The sequence below is a fragment of the Chamaea fasciata genome, unplaced genomic scaffold (genome assembly GCF_029207755.1).
Source record: "Chamaea fasciata isolate MVZ Bird 193981 ecotype frontalis unplaced genomic scaffold, bChaFas1.0.hap1 SCAF_9, whole genome shotgun sequence".
NCBI classification, from domain to species: domain Eukaryota; kingdom Metazoa; phylum Chordata; class Aves; order Passeriformes; family Sylviidae; genus Chamaea; species Chamaea fasciata.
Window position 1 is genome coordinate 14,749,300 of NW_027094094.1, and position 25,223 is coordinate 14,774,522.

General features: G+C 37.1%; 1 protein-coding gene across 1 annotated transcript in view; it reads left to right on the top strand.

Moving 5' to 3' along the window:
• LOC136293946 (adhesion G protein-coupled receptor A3-like) overlaps positions 1 to 20,423 on the top strand; it is a 257,200-nt gene extending 236,777 nt beyond the window's left edge. The window contains exons 18-19 of the mRNA XM_066191148.1: positions 13,112 to 13,207; positions 16,358 to 20,423. Coding sequence (XP_066047245.1) covers positions 13,112 to 13,207; positions 16,358 to 17,579 — 1,318 coding nt within the window. The 3' untranslated portion in view covers positions 17,580 to 20,423. The remainder of the gene's footprint in view (positions 1 to 13,111; positions 13,208 to 16,357) is intronic.
• Positions 20,424 to 25,223: the final 4,800 nt, after the last annotated feature.

Here is a 25,223-nt window from a genome sequence, read left to right on the forward strand (position 1 = left end):
ATCATACATAAAAGATTTTCCATAGCTCAGCTTAGTAATACAAAGACCGACAACAGCAAAACCCCTCAACATTAAAGTTAAAAATCAGGGTTGACATTCATGAACTCATGCAATTGTACCTTTGTTTCTTACTTTTCAATAGGGTGAATTAAGGACAAAAAGTCAACCTGAATATTTCTCAATAAGTCTAAATCTCCATGGTTTTGTGAAGTCATTAATTGAACAGGACTTGCTATGGGTTAATAGCAGGCTAATCCATAGTATTTTTTTCTAAAATAACATTTAAAAAGAATACTCTTTGCTGCCTCTAGATTAGCAGATTGAATTGCATCCTATAGACTGTGAAAGAGAAAGTGTTCTAGAAAGAAGCCAAAAGTCTTAAAACTATCTAAACAATCAGTTATTTTCAGCATGTTTTAATGCTTCCCTGCTGCTTGCTACGTTAATAAAACCTTCTTGCTAAGTTTTTAAGTTCTTGGCTACCTGCATATCTGTCAAGATGAAAAATTTGAAGTTGTAGAAATGGATAAAATTGCATAAATCCTAATGTAATATTTTCTCCACAAAAAACCCCAAAAAAGTCAGCTTTTTCCTTTTTCCAAACTTTAGGAATTAAACTTCACTGAGATTCTTTACTGGGTAGATTAGTTTCTGAAAAAGAATAATGCAGTTGTGTAGTACAAAATGAAGCAAATTTGCATCTCACATGGAGTTTGAGCAAAGCAAGTGGGGATAAGGCACTTAGATAAGTAACGGGTGCACAGGCTATTAAACACAATAATGGGGTTTATACATAGCTTAAACTCCTCCTTGGTTTCAACCAGGCTTCTTGCCTGGCTACAGCCACAGGTGTAGGCATTGTTGATGGGATGTGAAGCAGGGTCTCTTTCTTAGTTTGATTGTGTCCTATCTTGATAGCATTTTGATAATGCATTGTACTGTTCTAAAGAACTCCGACTCTAGAGACATTTATTTGAAAATTTATATTGGAAGTATATTTCAGATTTGAAAATATTCGAAATACGTTGATATTGAAAAATACTCAGCATAAATTTGAAAATATAGGAAGTTTCAAGCTCTGCTCACTCACCTGTGAATTAGTCCACTCTGAGTAGTGCATATGTTTCAATTTAAATATTAATATGTACTAGAAGAGCTGTGGTTTAAAGAAGCCTTCTCTCAGCATTGACAGCTGGTATGGATGGACCCTCATAAGACTGAAAAGATAACAATGAATAATAAGTTAATCATAGTGTCATAAAAATATTAAGATTGGCAGAAACATCTGTAAGTCATCTAGTTTAACTTTCCATTCAAAGCAGATCCAACTTAAAAGTGAGTTCTGGTTCTCACCTAGTCCAATTTTGAAAATCTGCAAGGACTTCTTCCTCTTGTTCTGGCTCTGTGTCCTTTTAGCTTTCATTTTGGATGGACCACAAACATGAAATGTAAGACCTGAAATAAATCACAAAAAAATCACCCAATCCCATCAAAATTCAGGAATATGTTACAAATTGAAATACATTACTCAGTCGTTACTAAGGATTCCTGATGGAAAAAAAAAATAGGAAGTAATGAAACGTGCTTAAAAATACTGGAATACCACCAAAAATAGTCAAGGAGAGAAGTTATTCACAGTTAATCAAATTAATAGATTTTGGATTTCTACTATTTTCTTTTTGTATTAGCTCATTAAGGTGTAAATAGTGATTGCATATAAGGTGTAAGGAGTGGTTGCATGTAGTACAGTTGCATGTTCCAAATGTTGCCAGCTGCAAAACTGGATTATCGTCCTTGGGAGATGACAGCTTTTTTGCTATGTCTTCTTATTCTGAAAAGGAAAATAAACTCAATATTTAGTAAAGTTTATGTAAGAGAGATGCAGAAAAAAAATCTAGTTCAAAAAAATGGAAGTGTTTTGTCTTTGTATTTTGAATTTTTTACCTGAACTATATTTTGCAGCTTCACATTTTGGATTTCTGGTGCGTAAATTTTCAGACTCTAGTCTTTGTGGACTGCAATTTAATTGTTGAGGGAAGCATTCTATTCTCTCCTGCTGCTCTGTATAAGGACTGAGATATTTTTTTCTCAGCAAGTAATTGTGAATAAAGACAATATGAGGATAGAAATAAAAACAACCCAAAACCAAAAAGGCACATGTTTAACTTATAAAGGCACCTTGTACATGATAGTTTATTTGCAATTTTTCATTGTGCCGTCTTGGTAAATAAAGCAAAAATGTCGTTTCTTCAGGATCTATATGTCAAAGTACTGAGGTTATATTTTAGTATTTTAACATCTCTGCCTTGCCCTGGCTTTATCTGACTATTTCCAGATGGTTTTCTCTATGATTGAAAGCAGCATCAGTGTGAATGAACATCACGTCTACTACTTTTTCTTAACTTTAGGAGATGCTCCCTGCTCAACTCATGACCAGTGGCAGACCCTAAAAATATCAGAACTATTAAAAAAATCAAAATATTTTAAAATTGGAATTTTATTAAAACAAAGAGATCCCTTCCTTTACCACAGAGGTCTTCAGAGGAATTCAAAACCTGCATGTATGCTTTTCATGTCTGAAAAAATTCCTTTTGGGAAACTGTTTGATCTCTTCTCTAAAAATGTGGGTTTGATAGCTGAAAGCTTGGTAGCTGAAAAGATTCAACAGAAAGGGTTTTGTGGTTTCCATGGATCTTCTGCGTAAATGCTTTTCAATTTTAAATGGCCCTCTGGGTTTGCAACTGAATACTTCTCGTAGACCAGGAAGATTTAATAATCAAAATGATATTATTTTTATTTAGTGTGTGGTTTTTTCATGTCTTAAACAAGACTGTTTGTCCTCTCACTTTGCCTGAGGATACATCTTGCTATAGCTGTGTGATTAGATTTTAGATACATGCAGTTGAAAACAAACCAAATTACCTAAATAAATGGAAGGTAGCAGTAAAGTGTGATTTTCACATAATTGTAAACTTTACAATTGTAAATTTTAAAGAGATGCAGAAGTTTGAAACACTAAATGTTTAAATTTGGGTATGTAGCACCTAGTCATTAACAATACTTTGAAGATGAGGCATCTATTACCTTATTAGTAAAATTCTCAGAAACAGTAAGAATGCTTTGAAGTATCAATATTTAAAAGCCAGTGCAGATAATTCCATGTATTTTCTATACACAGTCTAAATATGTCTTGATGGTGTATGCATTTAAGAATATGCATAGGATATGCTGAACAAATCTAGGGGGATGAAATTTACCACTACTCTGTTCAGTTCATAAGAAAACACTTTATGAGGACATATCAACCTATCAGATATGACTCCATCAAATATTAAAAATATGTATGTTGCACAGCTGTAACATGTATCATTTTAAAGTCTTTCAGAGAGGACTTGAACAGTAACAATCCAGTCACTGCTATGTGAGAGAAACCAGCTGATGCACTCAGCACTTACACGTACAATTATGTCTGAAGCTGTGATTTTCATTGAAGAAAGACAGTTTGGGGGTTTTTTGCAGAAATGGCAGATTTCATGGGGCAACATTAAATTTCCTAAACTGATTACTTTAATGGCTTATATCCATCAAACAGGCTGTAAAAGATGCTTGAAATGTTCCAGAACCAGCTGAAGAGAGAAATATGCTTTTTAGCTTTCTCACTACTATATTCTCTCTGTAAGTAGGAATACTAACATTTATCATTCAGGAATCAATAAACTAAAGTAAAATTTGTGGTATTAATGTAGAAAAGCAGGATATTTTTGCAGACTGAATTTAAGATTCCTGTTTTCTAAGCTTTGAACCATTAAAGTTCACATTTTCACATTTTGCCTATAATTATCTGTAATGAAAAAAAGGAAATTTATTCTTATTTATATTTTGATCTCCTTAAAGAAGCAGTTTGTTCAAGGATGTGTCTGTAGGTGAGACTTTTCGTGTCTAATATCTCTGCTGAAGTTGGTCTGAGATCGATAGAGATCATTAAACTTCTCTAGGTTCTGCATGACTGGCTGGGCAGGTGAATAACGAAGATAAATAAATACCTTGACATAAGGGAAGGCTGAAGTGACAGAGAGATGGCACAGCTGTGGGAAAGGATCTCAAAGGGACATTGTAATGTTTTAGACACCAAAGACAAACGTAAAATTTGTCAGAAATCAGATTTCAGTTTTTCCCGTGCCCACATAGAAGTTCAGCTTAGAAAGCTAAGATTCTTCATCAGCTGTCCTCTGGAACAGGGGCAGAATTTTGCATCAGAAGATACAAGACTTGGCAAAAATGTGCAAATTATCAATGTCATTTCTTTGGAAATGCACATCTTTGAAGTGTTTCTCATATTTTTCACTTTCTTCTAAACAATTTTAGCTCCCTCTGACACTTTGGGCAAAGATCTTGCCCTTCATGTAAGATTGACTTATATAAGAGAAAAAGGAAAAGAATACATGAATTTGGAAGAATAGAATTAGTGTGATCTCTCTACAGCTATTTCTCATGAGTTCCTGTATACTCTTTTCACTGTTTGCATACCTCTGTCTTAAATGCTTAGCTGAGCAAATCTAAGAACAAGGCAGCTGGATCTACCATTAAAGTCCCCATCTTCGTTACATTGAGTGCTTGGTCATTAATATTTTCTGAATGATTCTCTGTGTGTACACTGAAAGAGTTTAACAGAAAATAAAACTGCGTATTACTCCTATGTTACGTGTGAATCTCATGCAGTCGAAATGGTTTAGCTCTAACTTGGCAGTATAGCTCATAATAAAAATTAATGCTTCAGAATATCTTTTTTAATACAACAAATATGCTTCATACCTAAATTCAGAAATAGATCAAGTAGTGAATAAATAGCCTCTGAATAAACTCTCAAAGGTTCTCGTTCTGTGAAAGTTGAAAATACTGTATTTTCAGGTGATCTGAGAATTACAGAACTTCAAAACAAGGACTGGAATGGTCTGCTTAAACTTTTAAAAAAAATATTCAAGAAGAAATAACATCCTTCTTGAGAAAAAATGTTGCCTGAAAAGCAAGTGAGTGTCAAAAACTCAACAATGCATGAAACACAGGGGAGTTCAGGAAGTTATGATGGTGACTGCCATAGTAAAACACAGGATTGACATAAATTCCTTTTTAAAAATATGATTTTAAAATTTAGTCATAGGGGAACATAGACCAGAATCCCTTGTCAGTGACTTTCACAGTCAAACCAAATTAAAATATATGTCCTCCTGATAGTCATTTTATTTGGTTCCTTTGGCAGCCTTAATGAAATACTAGCTCAAGTAAAACCAAAGAAATCCATATTTTCTGTTTAAAATGCAAGGTACTGACAGTCATAGGACATTGATACTAATATAAAGTGATCTGACTATTAAATACGTGACAATATAGGAGTACAACACTTATTATCTTTCCAGGCTTTACTTTTCATTTCATTTACATGTTATTTAAAATGCCATTGTCACATATAGGATGCTATCAAAATTTCTTGTCTTGATGAGGGTTGATAGTTAATGGTTCTTTTCTCCCCTTTGAAAGGCAGAAGGACATCCTGGTGGTAATTGACTTTCTAGAGGTGTACTGCGATGCTCGCTGAAGCAGTTGTGTTTGATTCAGTAGACTGGAACTGCAAAATGATTTCAGCTAACAGCTCTGCGCCAGAGTAGTCAAATGCCTGGAAAAATGAGGTAGCAATGAACACCTCCAAACAAGGATATCAGCCATTTTACTGCTAGAAATTAACTGTGGAAGCAGAATTGAAAGGGCTGTTGTGTTCCCTAGGGATAAAATGATTGTGTAAATAAAAAATACTCAAAGCATGAGTATTATTTCTCCTCCTATGATTTCTCTCCAAGCATTACCATAAACAGTGTTCTTTCTATATGCATTGTATCTTCAAACTTTTTCAAATACTGAATCTTTAAGAAATACTAATAAATATATTTGCTTTCTCATCAACATGATACTTAGCATTTTACTTACTTTTTTCCTTCAAAAGTACATTCAGGATGAATTTCTACTTAACCTAAGTTATTTATTCATTAAATTAAGCAGAAATAGAAGTCAATAGAGCTAAACTGCAGCATGGAATACACTGTAAGATCATATCTGTCTGATTTCCAACAGCCCCCAAGGCATTCTCCAATAAAATAGGGAGAAAAAGTCAAGGTGTCTCTTGCTTCTTAGATACAATAGCTCTTCCATTAGTCTAACTCACCAAGAGACAATACAGTTATCTCTATGTAAATTAATCTCCTTTCTCTTTCTTCTAAATTTTCTCTGGATTTTTTTTATTATTATTTTTTAGTTCCTGAATTCATTTTTATCTTTCTGTTACATGCATTTTTATTTTTCTGTCCTCTCTGCTGGCTTATGCTGTCTCACATGGTCCTGGTAAAGCAAACTGCAGCTGTACTATCAGCCTGCAAATTCCTTTTCATCTGCAAAATTCCGTATAAGACGCAATGGCCACACTCTCCACAAAGGGTGTTAACTGAGGAAGGTGAATATAAATCGCTTCTTGGCTGCTTCCACCCGCAGGACCTAAGTTCTGAGCCTGGCTGGCAGGGCTTGGGCCATTGCCTGCCACGGGTGGGAAGGCAGAGGCACAGAATGAACACCTATGGCAGGCGATGGCTCAAGCACTGGGAGAAGAAAATGGGTTTGAGGCCATTTGATAGGTGAGGTTTCAGATCTTCTGACACTGACTAACACTGTCCCACTTTATTGTCCAGGTTCCCATGAGTCTCTAAGGACAGATGAAGAACAGTATTTAAACTCCTTTCTCATGGCCAATTTTCATAAAAAACCCCAGAGGCTAGTTTTGTCAAATAGAGGCCTGGATGTCTCAAGCTGAGCAAACAAATCTGCAGAGACTTTTCTGAATCAATTTCTTTAATTCATCTTTCTGTGGTTTAGTGTCTGCCTCTAAATGGAAAAGATTATACATATTCTCACAAGGAAATGATGATGATTAATTAATTAATGTTTGCAAAGCTCTTAAATTGCAATAAGATCTAGAAAGAAGGGGTATATATAAAATAAATTATTAACTACCTGTCCAGTGACCTTTGTTTCTTCTGTGCTGAGTGAAATGTCTTATGGAAAAAAAAAGTGGACTGTGAACAGGCAGTTAAAGAGAATATCAATATCGATACATAAAAGGTGATAAATAGGGTTTTCACACAACCCTTACTTCTGCTGTTATTTACCATTTAAAGTTTGGCTCGCAAAAGTAGGGTTTATCTTAGCGTTATTAGTAGATACTTTTTCTTTCCTTTTTAAAAATCTGTGTTCTCCATATTTAGATCTCCTCTGCAGACAGGAGAAAAGCACTGAAGGAAACAGGTTATTTCTCTTCAGAAACGTCATTGAAAAAAACAAACGTGTTATTTGTAAATATGTTTGTAAGTCTAGACTATCTGAGAATAGGATTTTAAATTGTTGGGTTTTTTGTTAAAGGAAAAGTATATTCCCAGAATCATGTGATTTCTAGAAGCCTTATTTTTATTTTATCAAAATTCCGAGCAAAAATGACCACAAAATGATGTGATGCATGAAAAATTCAGAAAGAATAATTTGAAAATCAGGCTCATAATTTCAGCTTTCTACAGAGCAGCTACTTATCGGTTTCTCTGCCTCCTGGGTACTTGAACTGTGGCATCTGGTTAGCTCTGAAGTTAATGACCATTTTCTATATGAATTATTTTCACAAAGATGTTAAAACCAAATCCCAGCTCAAGGAAAGGAAAAGGGAAAGTCATCTTGCTGTGACTCTTCTTTTGTTTTGATCCTTATTTTGTAGGGGGCTAGTCTTCCTGTATGAACTGTGCCCTAAACATAAGTAGAGCTAAACTGATAATATTTTTTTTTGTACTACTGGCAGAAAAGAAATTAATGCTTCAATGGTGTCTTTATATATATATATATATATATATATATATATATATATATATATATATATATATATATAACATGTACTTTTCTAGATTTGTGCATGCAGAGAGGAATAAAGTTAAATATATGTACATTTTAATCAAGTAATATCTCCAATAAAGATTATTTGAAGCCTTTTAAATCACTTCCTGATACATTGCCATTTTGCCAATCTCTGCAGAAAAAAACCCTTATAGTCAGTCTTGCATTACACCCATAAAGCCAATGAATAAAGCCAAGGTCTGGTCCCTTTCTGGAAAAATTCAGAGTCAAGGTTCTTAGTTTGGAAAAAAATTTGGGTTAGGGAATATCCAGACACTCAAGCAAAAAAATTTGTCACTGGGTAAAACTCTCATTTTACTTGCTGACTTACTGAGTAACATTTATGAAAATAAACTTAGCTGAATATACTGCATGTTAAGTTATCAGGATGGATGCTGCCTGCAGGCTATTGCAGTCATTCTTGCTGACATTATCCTGTTTCTATCAGATTGGCTGTGTAGCTCCCAGTATTTTGTGGTAGAGTTCGCCTTACAAGAGGAGTTCTTGCCGAAAGGAAGCTGGAAAACAGTAAGGCAGGATGTCAACAGAGGGGCATCACCTCCAGCAGTGTCTGCTGCTCTGCTCTGCTCTGTTGGGGGGGTTGTGTTCGTGTCAGTGCTTATAATAAAAATTATTGTACTTACTGGTCTCAGGCAGTCTCTGCAGCAGAAACTTCGGGGTTCCCTGCAATGTTCAAGCAATGTGATTACTGCCCATCATTAGCTCTGCACAGCCCAGTTTTCAGGCTGTAGGTGTTGCTACACTGCAGCTGGGAGGTGCAAGCGCATCCTGCTGAGGCCTACCAGGCTAGTTTTAATCTAATTAGCTTGGATAACAATGTTAGTGAAGATGTGATGGAATGAGCTTCAGTAAATAAATGTATGCTGATGTAAAAGCCTGCTAGGAATTATCAGGACATCCCTGGGTGGCCAGCAACAACAATGTACAAATTTGAAAACCTCTTCCCAAGGGCTATTGAAGCAACGGCTTGGCAGTTGCTTCAAAGCCCTAAATCATCCTACTGATAGTTCATAGTTTTCCCTGTAAAACAATTTGAAAATATTATGTAAGTTAACTGCTTGTCAAGATAAAATTTCAGCTGGAAAAAAAAAAATTAGTTTTCTCCTTGGAGTTTCCTAGTCTTTAAAGATTTGCATGCATGGCTATCATGACTACAGCCAATCTTTCTGTGTTTGTCTTCATGATAGCACTCACATTGCTCTTCTTACTGCTGCATGCAGGGCTCCGGTTCTAGTAGCCTGAGTATCACTTGTTTGTGTTCTTAAATGGTAGAATAGTAGCACAAGCAGATGAAAGTTGGTCTGGGTTACTGCATGTTCTTTTTCGAAGGGGAGACAGCCCACTGGTGCAATGAGAAAAATTAGAAAATTAACTCAGAAGTAGAAAAGGTAATTGGAGGACAAAAGCTGGTTACTGAACCAAAAGATATAGACTTCTAAAGATTTAAAACTCCAAGGTAGTCGTAAGAGGAAATAGCAAGTGAAAAGGTAGGCAAACAGTATAGAAAAAATATTGATTCTTTTTTTAATAAGAAAATATTCTTGGAGTGGGGGCAAAGATGGTTGAAAAGCATGTATTCGCTCACTCTACACGGTTCACACTTCTGGTACAGCTTTATTGCTCCTTTTTTTCTGTGAACAAGCATTACTGGACAGGAGCAGCCCCCCTTACTTTTCTTCTTGTATGGCTGAGACACCAAAAGTTGGCTGCTGCAGCATAAGAAGCAGAACCCAGCACCTCTCCAGTTACCACCCTTACATTTGGACTGGTTTGACTGGGCTGGAAAACCTGTTCTGTGAACAAGCCCAGGTGGTGCTATTCCAAATATCAGTGAATATTGGTATTGGGGCTGCACAGGGAACAGCACACAAAGGCTCCTCCACAAGTCAGGAGTTGGCAAGGCTTGGTGAGTACTAGGAAGACACCACCCTGATCAGGCAGGGGATTGTTCAGATAACATTATATTCATCTTGCTCCTGCTTGAACTTAGAGAGGGGCAGTTTGGTTTCTTAGGCTTGGACACAAAATCCTGGATGCCATGGTTTGCCCTGTCCCTTCATGTACAGTATCAGAGAGGTGCCCTGTGTGTAAACATAGGATGGGAGTTAAGGAGTCTCATTTCCTGCATGGCCTTGAACACCTAATCTCTCCTTGTTTTCCCATCTGTATAACAGGAACAGTATTGTTTATTGACCACACAGGGGGCTGTGAGGCTAAATTAATTAATGTTAAAAACCCTTTGATTCGCTCAGATAAAAGGTTTTCTAGAAGTATGAAAAATAGCTATTTATTATCTACATGTTTGTCACATTTATGCCCTATCAATTCTACTGCAGCTTTTTCTTCAGAATTATTTGCCTTATCTCATCTGGATGAAGAAGAAATTGATAACAACTAATGATTGCATAAAAAGTAACGTTTGAAAAGTCTGGTCTAAATTTATTAATTTAAAGTGTACTTCCTCACAACTAACATGTATATGAAACTTCTTGATCAATGTCTTTTCTTTGGCAACTTTGCAATATGGTCTTTTGTTCTTTATGTACTGTTTAAAGGTATCCATGAGCTCACACAAATGGACAAGAGTATGCACTTCTGCTCTTACAATTAATTTAACTTCTGTATCTTTGATTATATTTTCTATTCAGTCTATTTTAATCCTATTCCTCTCTTGCCAACTTTTCTTCTATTCAACAGCTTTTATTTCTCTTCACCTTTCAAGAATCCTGAACCCACCAATGAAGAATCATTTTTATATACTGTCATTTCTATTTGCTATTTTCCTTTTCTCCCCCCACCCCTACAGTGAGACACGGCAGGCAGTGTGATGTGGTGGATATCAGTGCAGTGCACCTCAGGTACACTGAAACATTTGATTTCACCTTATGTCATTTCTAGGATGTATTTTCTTGCCCTTAGCCCTGAGCCCCAACAGGAATTTGGCTGGATTTTGCCACATTTCTGCAGCACTGTGTAGCTAAAGTGCTTCCAGATCTGTTGCTACTCTTGTGTTCAGCAGCCTGCTGGAAGTGTGAGCTGTGAAGCAGGTTATCTAACACCCAGATATTGGCTTGTCTGAAACTTAAGATAAGAATTGATTTATATGTATGTATCCAATCTGTAAAAAGTGTAAAAAGTAAAAAGTGGTGTAAAAAGTGGTGGCACTGCAAAAAATGAAATTATAGGTTGCATTTTAGGTAAATTCTATGGTGTAATCACTTCAGATGAGTTCGAAGTGCAGTTTCCTGTAGTTGCTTCTGTATTCCTATTTTTTCTGCTCCTTAGTATTTCTTATAAATTAGGATTAACTTTTCTATGCCTCATTGCTGTACCCTAGTAATTTCCTGAATTTCAAAAATGCCATTGAAAATGTCTTTGTTAAAAATAATAATAAGCTATTAAGCTAGCTTATTCAACATGCTCAAGTCAAAAGATATTTACAATCATTAAACTGCAGTGAATGAATGGATTTTGTAGGAAGACAGCTTGTTCATTGGAATTTGTTGAGCTCTTCAGAATAAGCCAAGTTGAAGAAAAACTATATACTCAGTGACTTTGAATTTATAAAAGCTGAAGGACTTCCTGATGGGTGCAAAATAAGATTTTCTCTGGTCTGTTTACAGTTTAGACCATTAGGACAAAGATTGACTGTAAATGCTAACATGATATTTTCTGAGCCTGACCCATAATTCTGCTTTGGAAGGAGGTGGGAAAAGAGGTTAAGGAATTCTGATGCTAATTCTGGGCTGGAATTAAGTGCTGATTTATTTAATCTTACTACTGCTCTGTTTCTGAAAAAATCCTACCTTGTAATGACTGTGAAATTTCCTAATATTTATAATACGTTCTAGAAAACTGTGGCTAGATTGTGATCAGAATATGTCCCACACATTACCAGATTCCTCTTAGACCTGAGGGACATAGCAGCAGAGACTGGAAAGTGTCAGTACCCCTGCGCACTGTTTCCACACCAAAGGAGTGGCTTGAAAAGAAACTAATTTTGTCTGCTGACAGAGGAGCATTGGTTAAGCCAGGAAGTGAGTCAGGATTTCAGCAAGCCAGCTGAGCTCCTGGGTGCAGTGGAACATTTTCCTTTTGCCACTGAGCATTGTTGATTCCAGCTGCAGGGATGGGAGCTGGTGCACCCCACCTCTGAGCCTGCAGCGGTGCAAGTGCTGAGCTCCAGGCATGACTTTGTGTTTTGCTTATATAAATGGAAAATGTGATGATGGTTCGTTTTGCTGAATTTGGACATAGGCATGAAGGATGCCAAATTCTGTGAGATCCCCTGGGAGTTCAAGGTAGCCCAATGATCCTGCATCGTAATGACTGCTGCATCCAAGTAGTTCAATGGCGTTTAACCAGTAAAAGGCGTGCAAAACTCTGTGCTTTCTGTCTTATGATACAAGTCTTTACAGAAAGACTAACACTTTCCAGATCTTGCTGAATCCTTGGAAGTGCCTACATTTTAATGCATTTGCAAAGCTGGTTATTGAAAGACTGAAGAAAAGTGAGGTACATGCAAAGTCCTGATTTCAGATTTTTCCCTGTGAAGAAATAAACCAAAACATTTTACCAATTGGAGTACCCCTTTTCTCTTTGGTTAACTGACCTTCCTTTCTTTTGTCATGTGGGAGATATGAATAGGTTTCTGTGATTTCACTGAATTTCCCTGGTAGCATTTGTATGTTAAAGTGAATAAAGGTGCTTTGCCCAAATATTTTTAATTTATAATACTTGCATATTTAATAACTATTAAATATAAATATCCAGATGAGTGGAATAACTTTATTTAGAATTTAGATTCTATCATTAGACTATGCTTAGTTTTTCATATTACTTCAATAGTAGCTACAGTTACTGAAATTATAAATCAAGTGTTTGTTAAAAGTGAGTCCATATAAATATTAAATATTAAGCTTTCTGCTCTTTACTTCATAGAGTACAGTTCTTCTTGTGATAATACTTCATTCTTTGTTTTTCTGGTTTTAGGGACTCGTTTAATATTTCAGCAATATTTTTTTTCCCAAAATACTTCAAGAAGGTACAATCATTTAAAAAGTATTTTTGACTACATGTCAGGCAAATTAAAATATCAGTTATTATCTCTCAACAGATTTTACCTGATTAGTGGTGGAGTTCCGTTCATTATATGTGGGATTACAGCAGCAACCAATATCAATAATTATGGGATTGAAGGCAATGCACCATAGTAAGTATAAATTACTATCATAAAACTTTTAAGGAAAAAAGATTCTCTTTCTTATCCAAATAAATGTAGCTGACTTCGTAAAGGGTACAGGCATGCAATTTGGGATGATATCTGTTATGAAATTGTATTAAATATTAGCTGTGAAAGAGCAGCGTCTTAATCTGGAGCTTGCTGCTTCACCTCCACCAATTTGACTCCATTACGGGCAATACAATCACCTTTCATTTACAGAATTACTCTTCATTTACATCTGAATAAGTGAAAGATATTAAAAATACCGAATGAACATCATATCTAATGCATACATTAATTATTTAAATATTTTCATTTCATTGTCTACCTTGATTTGATATCCTTCTGGCAACTTAGAGCAATTTAAAAATAATCATGTAAGAAAAGGACAAGTAAAAATTCCTTCCCCACTTCTTCCACTCCCGTCCCTCTATGAAAACCCAAATATTTTGGATTTTGACCACCTGGAAATGTTCCAGTCACAATGTCTAGCAATCATGTCATAATACTTTTGTGTCCTTGTGCATAGATAGGTGTTTCAGTAGACCTCCACAAGCTCACCAGGCATCACATTGTTTATTAATTCCTAATTCTTGGCTTGAAGCTTGAGATATCCATAAGTACAGAAGGTCTTTCCCTAAAAGCATAGCAGAATGTGAATTAGACTGCAGAGTTAAATCCAATGTGTGTAAGGGATCAGCATGGCAGTGACTGGCACACTAACAGATATTTTAGTACTCTGGCAGCACTAATACTCTAGAGGACATCACTCTAAGTTACTGCTTTGAGCATCTATTGTAACACATTTGAAACTGGGTATATTCTGGGCATGAGAAGTGGCAGCCAAGGAGAATGGTTCATAAGTGAGCATCTGGCTCCTTAAAGACATTTTTATAGGTAATTGAAATTTAAATTCCAATAAAAAATCAGTGTACACCTGTATGTTCTGCCTAGGGCCCAACTCATATTTATTTATTCAAATTTATCCAATTAAACAGCCAGTTTATAATCAACAGTGTATTATAAAGCTCTGTTATTTATGTTCATAAATATGAGACATTTTTCATTTTGGTGCAGTTACTGGGGTTATACTTTTCTTTAATCATGTTAATGTAGCAGATCAATACCTGGTGCCACAGTGTGCACAGAAAACAAGGGACAGATGAGGAATGGTTATAAGACTGAGTAAAAAGCTTCTAATTCAATGGCAACTTATTGAGTTCTGTGTCTTATTCATATTTGGTATGGTATATATGGTATATGTAAAGTAAATGTGGATCCGCAAACTTGAACTTTTTTTTACAGAATAGATTTTGTAAGTGATCCACAATGAGATTCTATTGAAATAACATTATCCCATGAGACTGTTCCCCTCGGGAGCATTCCACTCTCCACTTTGCATCAAATACGCAGCATTCAAATGGATTTCAAGTATTCACGTAGCTTTGTGTTCTCTGCTTGCCCAATTAAATATCGGTGGTAATTTACCTATGTTTTCACAAATATCTTTCAGGGAATCTTTTCTTGTGCCTGTCTAACAGTAAATTATATACTCTTTGGAGTGTTTCTAAATTCATTAATACATGTATGGATGTTTCTGTTTAAGGTTCAGATTTCAAAAATTCAAAATTATTATTCTACAGTTTCTTGCTTTAAAACCCAGTGGGACTGTCTCTATTTAGCTGAGAGGTTCTCAGCCTGGGAGGAAAAGTCATTCTGCCCTTTTTATAGTAACTTGTAGATAATTCCTGGCTAGACAAGAATCTGATATCAGAAGTTTCCTCACTGGAACTGGAGGAACAGCAACTAATCACACACGCTTAAATGAATATGAAGTGTCACACAGTGTCACTTTTAGAGCTGGAATCATCATGACAGATCACCTGGTATGTCTTTCTGACCCAGTGGGAAATTAGCTATATCCAAACCATTCCTGACAGTTATTTATCTGAGGTACTTTAAATGCTCCCCTAATGGATAGACCACATTTCATTCCAACAGCTTATTATCCTAATTGTCCTAACAGCTAAGAAACTTCTAAAAAAATCTAATTTAGATCTTTCTTGCTGCAGTTTAAGCCCATTACTTCTCGTCCAAGTCCATGAGATAAAGTAACTTATTCCTCTTTCCAGAAATCCATGCAATATTTAGGATATAAGAACCTAGTAGCAGCTGTACTAGGCTATACTGCCAGCTCAGTTCTCTCTCTGTAACCATGGCTAAAAGCAGATCATAGAGAAGAGTCAAAACGAGGCAAATATTCCTTCTTCCTCTAACCCATGTTCTGCCAGTTTCAATCTAGGATTTCATTAGTGTTTTCTTTTTCTGCGTTTGTTTGATCAGATATTTTGTACTTAAGACCGTCCTCTCAGACTCATACTGGCCTGTGAGCTACTTTAAGCTGCTGTAAAACACTTATGGTTATATTATTTAAAGTCTAGCAAACCATGACCATGCTACAATGATATTATGTTACTAACATATCACAAAGAGACCATCAGTTTCCCTAATTTTTCTGGGGACATTCAAAGTGACATAGCTGAACTCCCAGGAATGCTCAAAACTGCAGAATTCAGAAACAGCATATATATTTGAGATTTTCTTACTGCAGAAAGTGGTGACAGTTCAACTGGAAGTCTTTTTCAGCCTCTATTGCTACTCAGGCTGTTCTCTTGCAAGAAAACTCTATAAGAACAATCTTCAAGCTTAAGAATTTGTAGCAATGTTCATTGATACAAACCACTGAAATCTGTACATTTCTATTGCTCTCACACAGAGTATATAAACTCTGCCTCATTTGTTTTAAATCAAAGTATTAGTGCTGACATTTTTAATAGGAGGAGAAAGGGTTGACATAAATGGTCTTATACTTCACTGCAATTCCAGAGTCTAAACTGACCTACATTTCTTGGAAATTTTCAGTTTTAATAATCGGTAAATTATACCATATATTCTATTCCATTAAAAAATTAGAAAGTGATGCCTCAGCTTAATTAATATTGAAGACAGGCTCCCTCTCTCCACAAGTTGAACTTCTGAGATACTGTCATGTCATACCAGTCAGACAACAGTCAGTTGTCCATCACATCTAATGTGGGCTCTGAAATGTTCTTGACTCTCTCTTTCTGTTGTTTTCAGTTGCTGGATGGCCTGGGAGCCCAGTCTCGGTGCTTTTTATGGACCGGTGGCATTCATAGTGCTGGTGACCTGTGTTTACTTTCTCTGCACATATGTGCAGCTGAAGCGTCATCCTGAGCGCAAGTACGAGCTGAAGGAAAAGACAGAGGATCCGCAGAGAATGCCAAGCACTGACATGAGCCACAGTCATATTACAGACTCTGTGTCAGTTCCCCAGGCAACCTGCCCCATGATTTCTTCTTCCTTATTGGAAAATGAGCATTCATTTAAGGCTCAGCTTCGAGCCGCAGCATTCACTTTGTTCCTGTTTACCGCCACTTGGACCTTTGGAGCACTTGCAGTATCTCAAGGTCATTTCTTGGATATGATATTCAGCTGTCTTTATGGAGCCTTCTGTGTGACCTTGGGGCTTTTCATCCTGATCCATCACTGTGCAAAACGAGATGATGTGTGGCATTGCTGGTGGTCCTGTTGCCCATCCAAAAGAAACACCTATTCTGTGCAAGTTAACGTGCGCCCAAAGGTCAACATCAATGGCGACACTCAAGTTCATGCACCTTGTCTGCAGGAGTCACCGTGTCCCAACAAGTCAGCTGTGTTTAATCACCCAGCAGCCAGCCACTGCAAACTCACCAACCTGCAAGCAGTTCAGAACCACGTTAACTGCCTGTCGCCCGTGACACCATGCTGTGCAAAAATGCACTGTGATCAGCTGCTTGATGACGAAGCTCATATTCACGTCCACAACGAGGGAACCTTCAGACCCAACATGCACATTCACAGATGTCTGAAAAGCAGAACTAAGCCACGTTACTTCAGTCGGCACAGGTCTGCAGGGGAAAGAGAGTATGCCTACCACATCCCCTCAAGCATTGAGGGCAGCATCCACAGCTCCCACACAGACAGTCCTCACAGCACACACGAGAGCCAGTCGGGTCACAGGCGGGCCTGCTGCTCCAAGAGTGACCCGTACCCGACCGTCAACCAGCCCGAGAGCAGCGATGCCAGTACTGTGATATACAGTTGTGGTAAAATGCCAGACAGTGACACTGTGCACCACCCAGCTCACTTTGAAATGCACCCACGGACACAGTCATTGCCATTTAACACTACAAACCACAACGGAATTCTCAAGGGAAACATGCATGAAGCCATGATATACAGCTCAGATAGTACAGGAAATATTAAAACTGGCCCTTGGAAAAATGAAACTACTGTGTAGTTCATGGGCCATCATAATGTGGTTTTTGCCCTAAATCATCATTATCTTTGTTTTTACTCCAAAATAAGTATGGTGATACATTTGCGTAGCTCATCAGTAAATTGTACAGCTTTTCATTTTCTTTGTAAGTGTCAAAAAAGAGGGATAGTGAGAGTTTAAAAGTGAAATTATTTTTAAAAGAAAGTTATAAAATTATTCTGAAAGATAATGAGAAAATGAAGTCTAGAAAATTGAATAAGAGAGGCAATATCCTTTTGTTACACAGAATGACATTTCTTTGGAAACATCATTTTCATTCATTGTTTTAACTTTTTTTTTCTGTAGTAACTTCAGACACTTTTTATAAACATATCAGCATCTTAAACTTTTACTTATTTATTTTTGTAGAAAAATATTATTACTGTGCCATGGATTTTAATCAGAAGTGGCTATGGTAGAAATGTTAAACAGGATTTTATAAAATTGCAGCTTTTTAGATATACAAAAGTGATACTGCCTCTAAAAACTTTCTGTAGCATATGGCCTGTAAAGTCATGTAATGTACAGTCTCTGTTCTGTCCTTTTTCTTGTTGGAGAGAAGTGCTAGGTAATGTCTCTGTTACATCTTTGGTGCTGTCTTGGTTGTATTTTGCATGACATATGTCAGGATATACCATTTGCTGTTTTCTAGTGTTATATGTGTTTAAAAAAAGAACAAAAAAAAGTGTGGTACAAGGCTGTGAAAAACCCTATTGATATTAATCTAGAGCATTATAAATCTACAGGAAAAATCACTCTGCACTAGTTTAAGTGGCACAATCCTTTGTATAAGGTTATATGATAGCTTTGATAAGGGTCCACTCTAATGTCTTTACGGAGCATGCACTACTCATTGTATGTGGCACTGTGCGGTGTAATAGCAATTGTCTCATCAAGTTTTACACTTCTTTGTAAAGTATGCCTTTTAAACAAATCTGTAAGCTGTTCCACGGTAACCTTTCCACATCTGTTAGGGTAGAGCAGTTTTATCATTAACTCTTTGAGGACTACAGTTATTTTCTTAAAAGTAGCTTATTCTAATTCAGAGATACTGTATATATGATATTGTCTATTTAGTTACATGATCAATGTAGTCCAGAGTTGTCAGGAAAGTGGAAGTTCAGTAATATTCTAAAAACACACCTTCTTAGAATCCATCTCTTAATTTCACCACTTGCTTTCTGAGAACTCATTTCCTCCCCTAGCAAATTTCAGATTGTCTTAATCCTTTAATGCAATTTTGACCCTCAGAGAAGTTCTTTATGTTCATGATTTCTGCTGAATTGTAGGGCATTCCAGGGTCAGTAGCACTGTCTATTAACAAGGCTCTTGGCAAGATTTTTTTCATGTTTCCATGAACATCTGGACACAAAGCATCAACTCACACTACAGAACTGCATCAGAATGATCCCTATATAAAATAAAACTGCTTTTTACAAATAGGAAGAGTACAGAATAATAATAGATCTCAGAAAGTGAATGGGAGCATAGAGCTGTGAGGAAAACGTCTACAATGGAAGTGAACAGTGCATCCAGAAATGAGAGAAAAAGCACAATTCTGTATGTTCTGTATTCCCATTCAGAGGTTTCCGCCCAAATTTGCCCTAAACCAGAACAGTCACACAAGAAAATTTGCTGTGATGTCTTCACACAGACATGCAATTGCTGCAGAGAGGAAATAGAAAATTCCATTAAGAGACCATCAGTCTGCAATTCTCTGTGTATATGTGGCAGAAATCATCACCATGATTTAGCCCCAAATTTTTCTGTTATTAGCAGTGTATTAGACTCTACCTTCTTTTTTTTTTTTAATATGTAGGAATAAATTTCCTAATAGTGTACATAAAGATGACAATTATAATTGTTAGAATGTTATAAAAACATGTAAGTCAGATGAATGTGTTCTGCAGTGTTGCAGGTGGGAATTAGTACTCAAAGGGTTAATGCTCAGTATCTGAGTGCAAGAAATCTTGTTTTTCTGTATTTTTGTAAATTTGAAATATATATTGTAAACTCCAGCAGTGCAATGTATCCATCTCAGATTGTGTATTTTTAAAAGGTGAGCAAGAAGAATGCACTAGGTGGTTGTCAAGTTTTAAGCCAATATTCAACAGTTTCATGACTGCTTCTTTAGCTAATACAAAAAAAAAAAAAGACAAAACACTGAGCTTTATTATGTATATGCTGTATATGCTTGAACTGTCTCTAAACTAAAATACAGTATTTTTCTTTGTTTGCATACTGAAATATTTTCTGTTTCATAATTGTTTTCTTTTAATATTATTTTTACTCATTCCACATAGACAGTGAGCCCTAAATAAGCATAACGTGAAATCCACTTCTCTGTGTCTCAGCACTATGTATATGTATATTCTGTAACAGTAAAATTGTAGGAAGTCTGTAGACCATTATGCAAAATATCACACACACACACACACACAGAGCCAAGATGAAATACTCACTCTGCAAGAATCCACTCAGTAAGCTCCTTTATTCAGCTTGTGTTTTAATCACTTCTGTTATTTTGTCTGAGAGGCCAATTCCATCTTCATAATGGCATACAAAAAAGTAAATAGGTGCTGCTTTCCACAGAATATCATATGTGATAAAACTCTCTGGAATTCAAACGTAAAATATTAAAACACTTTTCTTACTGCGTTAAAAATTAATTTAGTGAACATTTCTGGGCTAACTTGGAAGAGACGTGTTATGCAATAATCTGTTTGCATATTATTTTTTTCAGAAAATATACAGTATATCTACAGAGAAGGAGACATGTTATTAAATAAATATAAAAATGTTTTGTACCATCAAATTTGACCAAAATGCTTTTTATGCTTTGGACTTTTTTTTTTTTTTCCTTAAAATGATTAAGATAATTTCAATACTTTGGAAGTCTGGTTTTGATTTATTGTGGGATTTTGGTCAATTATAGTCAGGGAACCATTACTACTTTACCTGATTTTCTTCCCTATAAAAATAAAGTCAATGAAATAACCAGAGTATAAGAGATAGATTGTCCTAGTAAATTCCTCACAGACACATGTAACATATTTTAAAATCAGTTTTAGTTTTGGTGATTCATTGATGATAAAAAAACGATTGAACAGATTTTACTGTTCATTTTCTGTCCGAGATTAAGCAAGAGGAATTTCATCCAAAAAAAGATACTTTTCGGAGAATGATGCAATCAACAGAAATCTGAATAGCTGCTACCAGGATAAAAATATGCTCTTGCTGTAATGTTGTTCTCTGCATATAGAAATTCCAGTTTTCATGACTGAATTTGAAGTCACATAGGCTGTTTACGAGAAGAATTCCTACCCAGCTTCATATAATGAATTCGGGTGTAAAAATAAAGCATACATTTTTGCACATTATGTCTGGTCATATGTGTTGTTCCCAAGAAGTCAGTTCATTGTGTCTGCACTGATGTGACTGAGCAGTCGCTGTCAGTGGCCGTAAACAGCTGTTCTCCTTCACCACACAGCTGCCTGCCAGCTACCCCGTGAGTCCCATATCCAGATGTTAGCCCACCACGGGGCCTTAACTGGGGCTAGAAAGCATTCATCCTGTCTGAACCAAAGCAAAGTCTGTGCTTAAAGCAAAGTCAAGGCCACTTTTGATGGACAACACAGGCAATTGGGCATCCCCCACTTGAGCACTAAGCGTTGAAGGCAGAAAAATGTAATGGAAGTGGATTTAAGCAGTTTTAAGTCCTCTTCCCTCCATCTCTCTAAAGGACCTGCCTAGTAAGTCTGCTGCCTATGGATAACTACCAAATCCAAACAAACCCAGACAAAATTAGACCATTGACCTAAAATTCCTGGTTGGCTGAAATGAGTGAAACAGCACAATTACAACAGTTAATCAAAGAAGCCCAAGCTGAAGAAAACCCCTTTGGAAGCTCTGTCACAAAGATGTTTCAGGTTGGTTATGTGTGGAGTCATGGAACTAAGTGTCCTGGATGCCTGAAGATCTGAAATTGCTCTTGTGCAGACACTGTTAAGGCTTACAAAGCTGATTTCAAATCCATAAATTCCGAAGTACCTTCTGCTGTAGATTATATGCCTTTTTACAATGAAAAGATTATCTGACATTTCACTATTTGGGAAAAAGAAAGTTGTCATCATGATCAGGCTAGTAACCTTTTTGTCATAGCATCTTCTTTGCATGGAAACAAGTAAAAGGGGATCACCTGTACTCCCACTGAGTTTTTGTTGCCTATGAAAAGAAATGTCAGGCTGATGAAGACATTGGCAGCTCAGCAGCTTCCTTGCCAGAAAATAAATTCAAGTTCCTGTAGCAGCGTCCTCCAATTCAGAAAGAAGCTGTAGAACGCAGCTGGATCAATCAGAATTCATTGGTTGAGTTTAAGGGCGGGCTGGCTGGCTGACTTCAGTTAAGCAGTTTCAGTAGTAACTTGGTGCTCTAGGCAGTTTTTACTTGCTTAGTTAACTCCACAAGGAAAGGAACTTTTGGTTTGGTTGTTTGGGATTTTTTTTTGCTGTTCGCAGTTGACTATTTTCTAATTAGCAATTGCATAGCTAAGAACAAAACTTACTCTACAAATTGCCTTGACTATAAGCCATGGTTTTTTGTTCCCTGTTAGCGGGTCTGTGAAAGTGCAAGTGAATCCCTATTCCCTTACCTGACCAGCCTATCACCTGACTTCCTTCAGGAGCCAAACAAGTAAGCATCAGTGAATTCAGGACAATATTAAAAGGCTTAATTCTCTGTAGGGAGGGTTGAAACTTGCAAACTCTAGAGCAATTCAGCTTCAAACAAATATCCTGCCTTGAAGTGCATCTGGCCAACTCTGAGGTAAAGGGTTCTTTGTAAACATGGTGTCTGCATACCCCACAGGTACTGCTGTCTCTTTACATTTTGATCTGTTTGAATTGTGTAGTGCCTTGCAGTCTGATGAACAACAAAATGACTGACTGTTCCCATCAGCCCATCACTCTGCTCCAGCTGTTTGCCTTAACCTGCAATACACTGCCAGGCAAGATTCTCCAGCATAGTCAGTGTTGTCATTCAGTCCTAGATTTGTTTCCCAGGTACTCAGTAACACCTGAGGAAAGCAGCAGGAGGAGTTTATTTTGGGACTAGGGGGAATTCTGGGAGAAGAGAAAGCAATAAAACACATTATTCATATTCTCACACGACTTTGTTTTGTTATCCCATTTGTTAGGGAGCCGTAAGCAGTTACAGTCACTTATTCCCTGATTCTTTCCATTGCAAGACCTTGTTCTCCACTAATTAGAACATAGCTGAAAGTTAAGCATTTAGCTTGATTTATGCCCTCAGCAATTATGGCCCTCAGATGGATGATTTTACAGAGTTCAGCCAAAGCAGCTGCAGTGTTTTCAACAAAGAGGCTTGATGAAAGAATGTCTGTCCACAGTAACACCTTTCAGTGATTTTGTAATAGTTCTGTCTTCAAGGCGTGTTATTTGAAGACTTTGAGAAGTATGGCTATTATAAGAAAAGGGCATCTCTTGCTGATTCTATAAAGTAAGTGGTTCAATACAGATAATTTAGCCACTAAAAATATCACAATACATTACTGTGAAATGTCTCCCTTCTTAGGTTGTGTATGCCCAAGTGGGACCACACTCGCTGCTGATCTTGTGCTGCTGCTGCAAGCCCTGGGGGCTCTAAAGGACCAGCCCTATAAATGATTCACTTCAGCTGCCTTCCGCTAGGATTAGGATAGAAAACAGGAGGCCTTGGTTCTCATCTTCTTTGCTAAATGCTCCAGTTTGTCTCCCCTTCAGAGGAGCCATAATGGAATGGAGGAGAGAACTGACTGGTTTGTATCAGGGAGACAAATGCTGGGCTAGAAGAAATCAAAAAGAGGGTGAGCTTCTAGCACTGGATCAAGTTGAATGGAGCAAGCTGATCAGAAGGAAAGAGGTTGGTGTGAGTAGGGAGCTGCAACTCCCTAGTCCCTTGGGGACTACTTTGAAGGAAAGGAACAAAATTTAAAATAGGGACTTGGAGGCAGGAAACAAACTGGGACCAAATTGGTCACTGGGGGAGAGGAGGAGGAAGGTGAAACAATTATGTCCATGAGTCTTTCCAAGTAGGGTGTGAAAGCCAAGCTTTGTGACTCCTCTGCCATCAGTAAATATCTGAAAACCTACTAGTAAAATGACCATTCACTTACAATATGGTCCTCATACAAAATGACTGTATTAGTGCTGTCAGCTATTCCAGTAATGTGTCAGAAATCTGGGTATTGAATCACAGATGCTCAAAGCTGTTGATTAACCAAATATTTCATGTCCCACATGACAGAATATCTGTATTTTTAATGTCTTTTGAAATCCAGGAGCTATCACAAAAAAGACAACCATTTTCAAACAGTGCAAGTGAAGCTGAAAGTCAAACACACCAAATTGAGGAACTGTTAGAATTAAGGCTGTCTTTGAAACATTCATTCACAGCTTCAGTCTGCCTTTTGATGTTGTTTTTCAGTATTTGAGTTCATGCTGCTTTCTAACACTTTGGCTTTGATGCTGCACATTTAGTGTTCTTTAAATGTGTGCTTTTGTGTACATCGAGAGCTAAGCCAGTCATTTCACTGTAAGCTTTCTTTTCTATCTTTTTGTCCAGGATTTTTTTTTCCATGGAACTTTTAGAGAAGGGGTTCTTAGAAAAATTTTGATGCTGAAAATTTCTGGTAACAGAAGGAATTTCTGGATATTCTTCTTTTCTAACCTTCCCTGTGCTGAGTACTACAATGGCAGAAATGGACTGAAAGACTTTCCATTGAACTTCTGCTTGTTTGTTTGGGTTTGTTTTTTTTTTTTCAAAAGTGGTTGTATAATTGTCCCAAGTGTTGTCATTGCTATCAGGAAAAGGAGCAGGCTGAAGTCAGGAAGTGCCTGCCTGACTGTGCAGTCTGTAGAAGCCTGTACCTTAATGATGATAATTTGTGTTGACAAATGGGCTGCCTGTAAATCCCATCTTCCCTGCAATGGAGCCTGTACTGGAAAGCCTCCTATGGAGTAGATCCTTGGGACTGCTGAGAAGGGCATCACATGCCCTGCCCCTCCAGTCTGCAGGATGTGCCAGCTCTGCCCACTGAGGGATGGACAACTTTTGTCTCTGGCACTGTGCAGTGACCTCCTCCAGCCGACAGCTAACCTTGTACACTGGAAGAGGTTCACTGCAGGTTTAGGTCATTATACAAAGGTCATTCTGCTGTGAGCTCCAGGAAGGTCCCTTTCCTTCAAACTCACCCTTCCTTGCTAACCTGGAGCCCACTGCCCAAGCCAGAAGCCAGGAAATCCCAGACCCCTTGACAAGATGGCATAAGAATGCAACACCAGCATGGAGGGGTGGTTCCTCTCCATCTGGAATAAATATATTGAAACCTTCCCTGTGTTCCTATATACAAGGAACAAAAGAGGAGGGAGGAGAGAGTTAAATGACCAGCTAATCTCTTCTAGGATAATAAGGGAAATAGTTTAAGTGCTGCAACAAACAAAACAAACCCCCAGCCATTCTGAGTCAGTATGGAAGCCTTAATTTCAGCATTATAGTGATGTTGTATTCCACCTGACAGCGCAGCACAAGCAATGTGACACCCAGTCAAGGGCTATAGTACATTCAAAG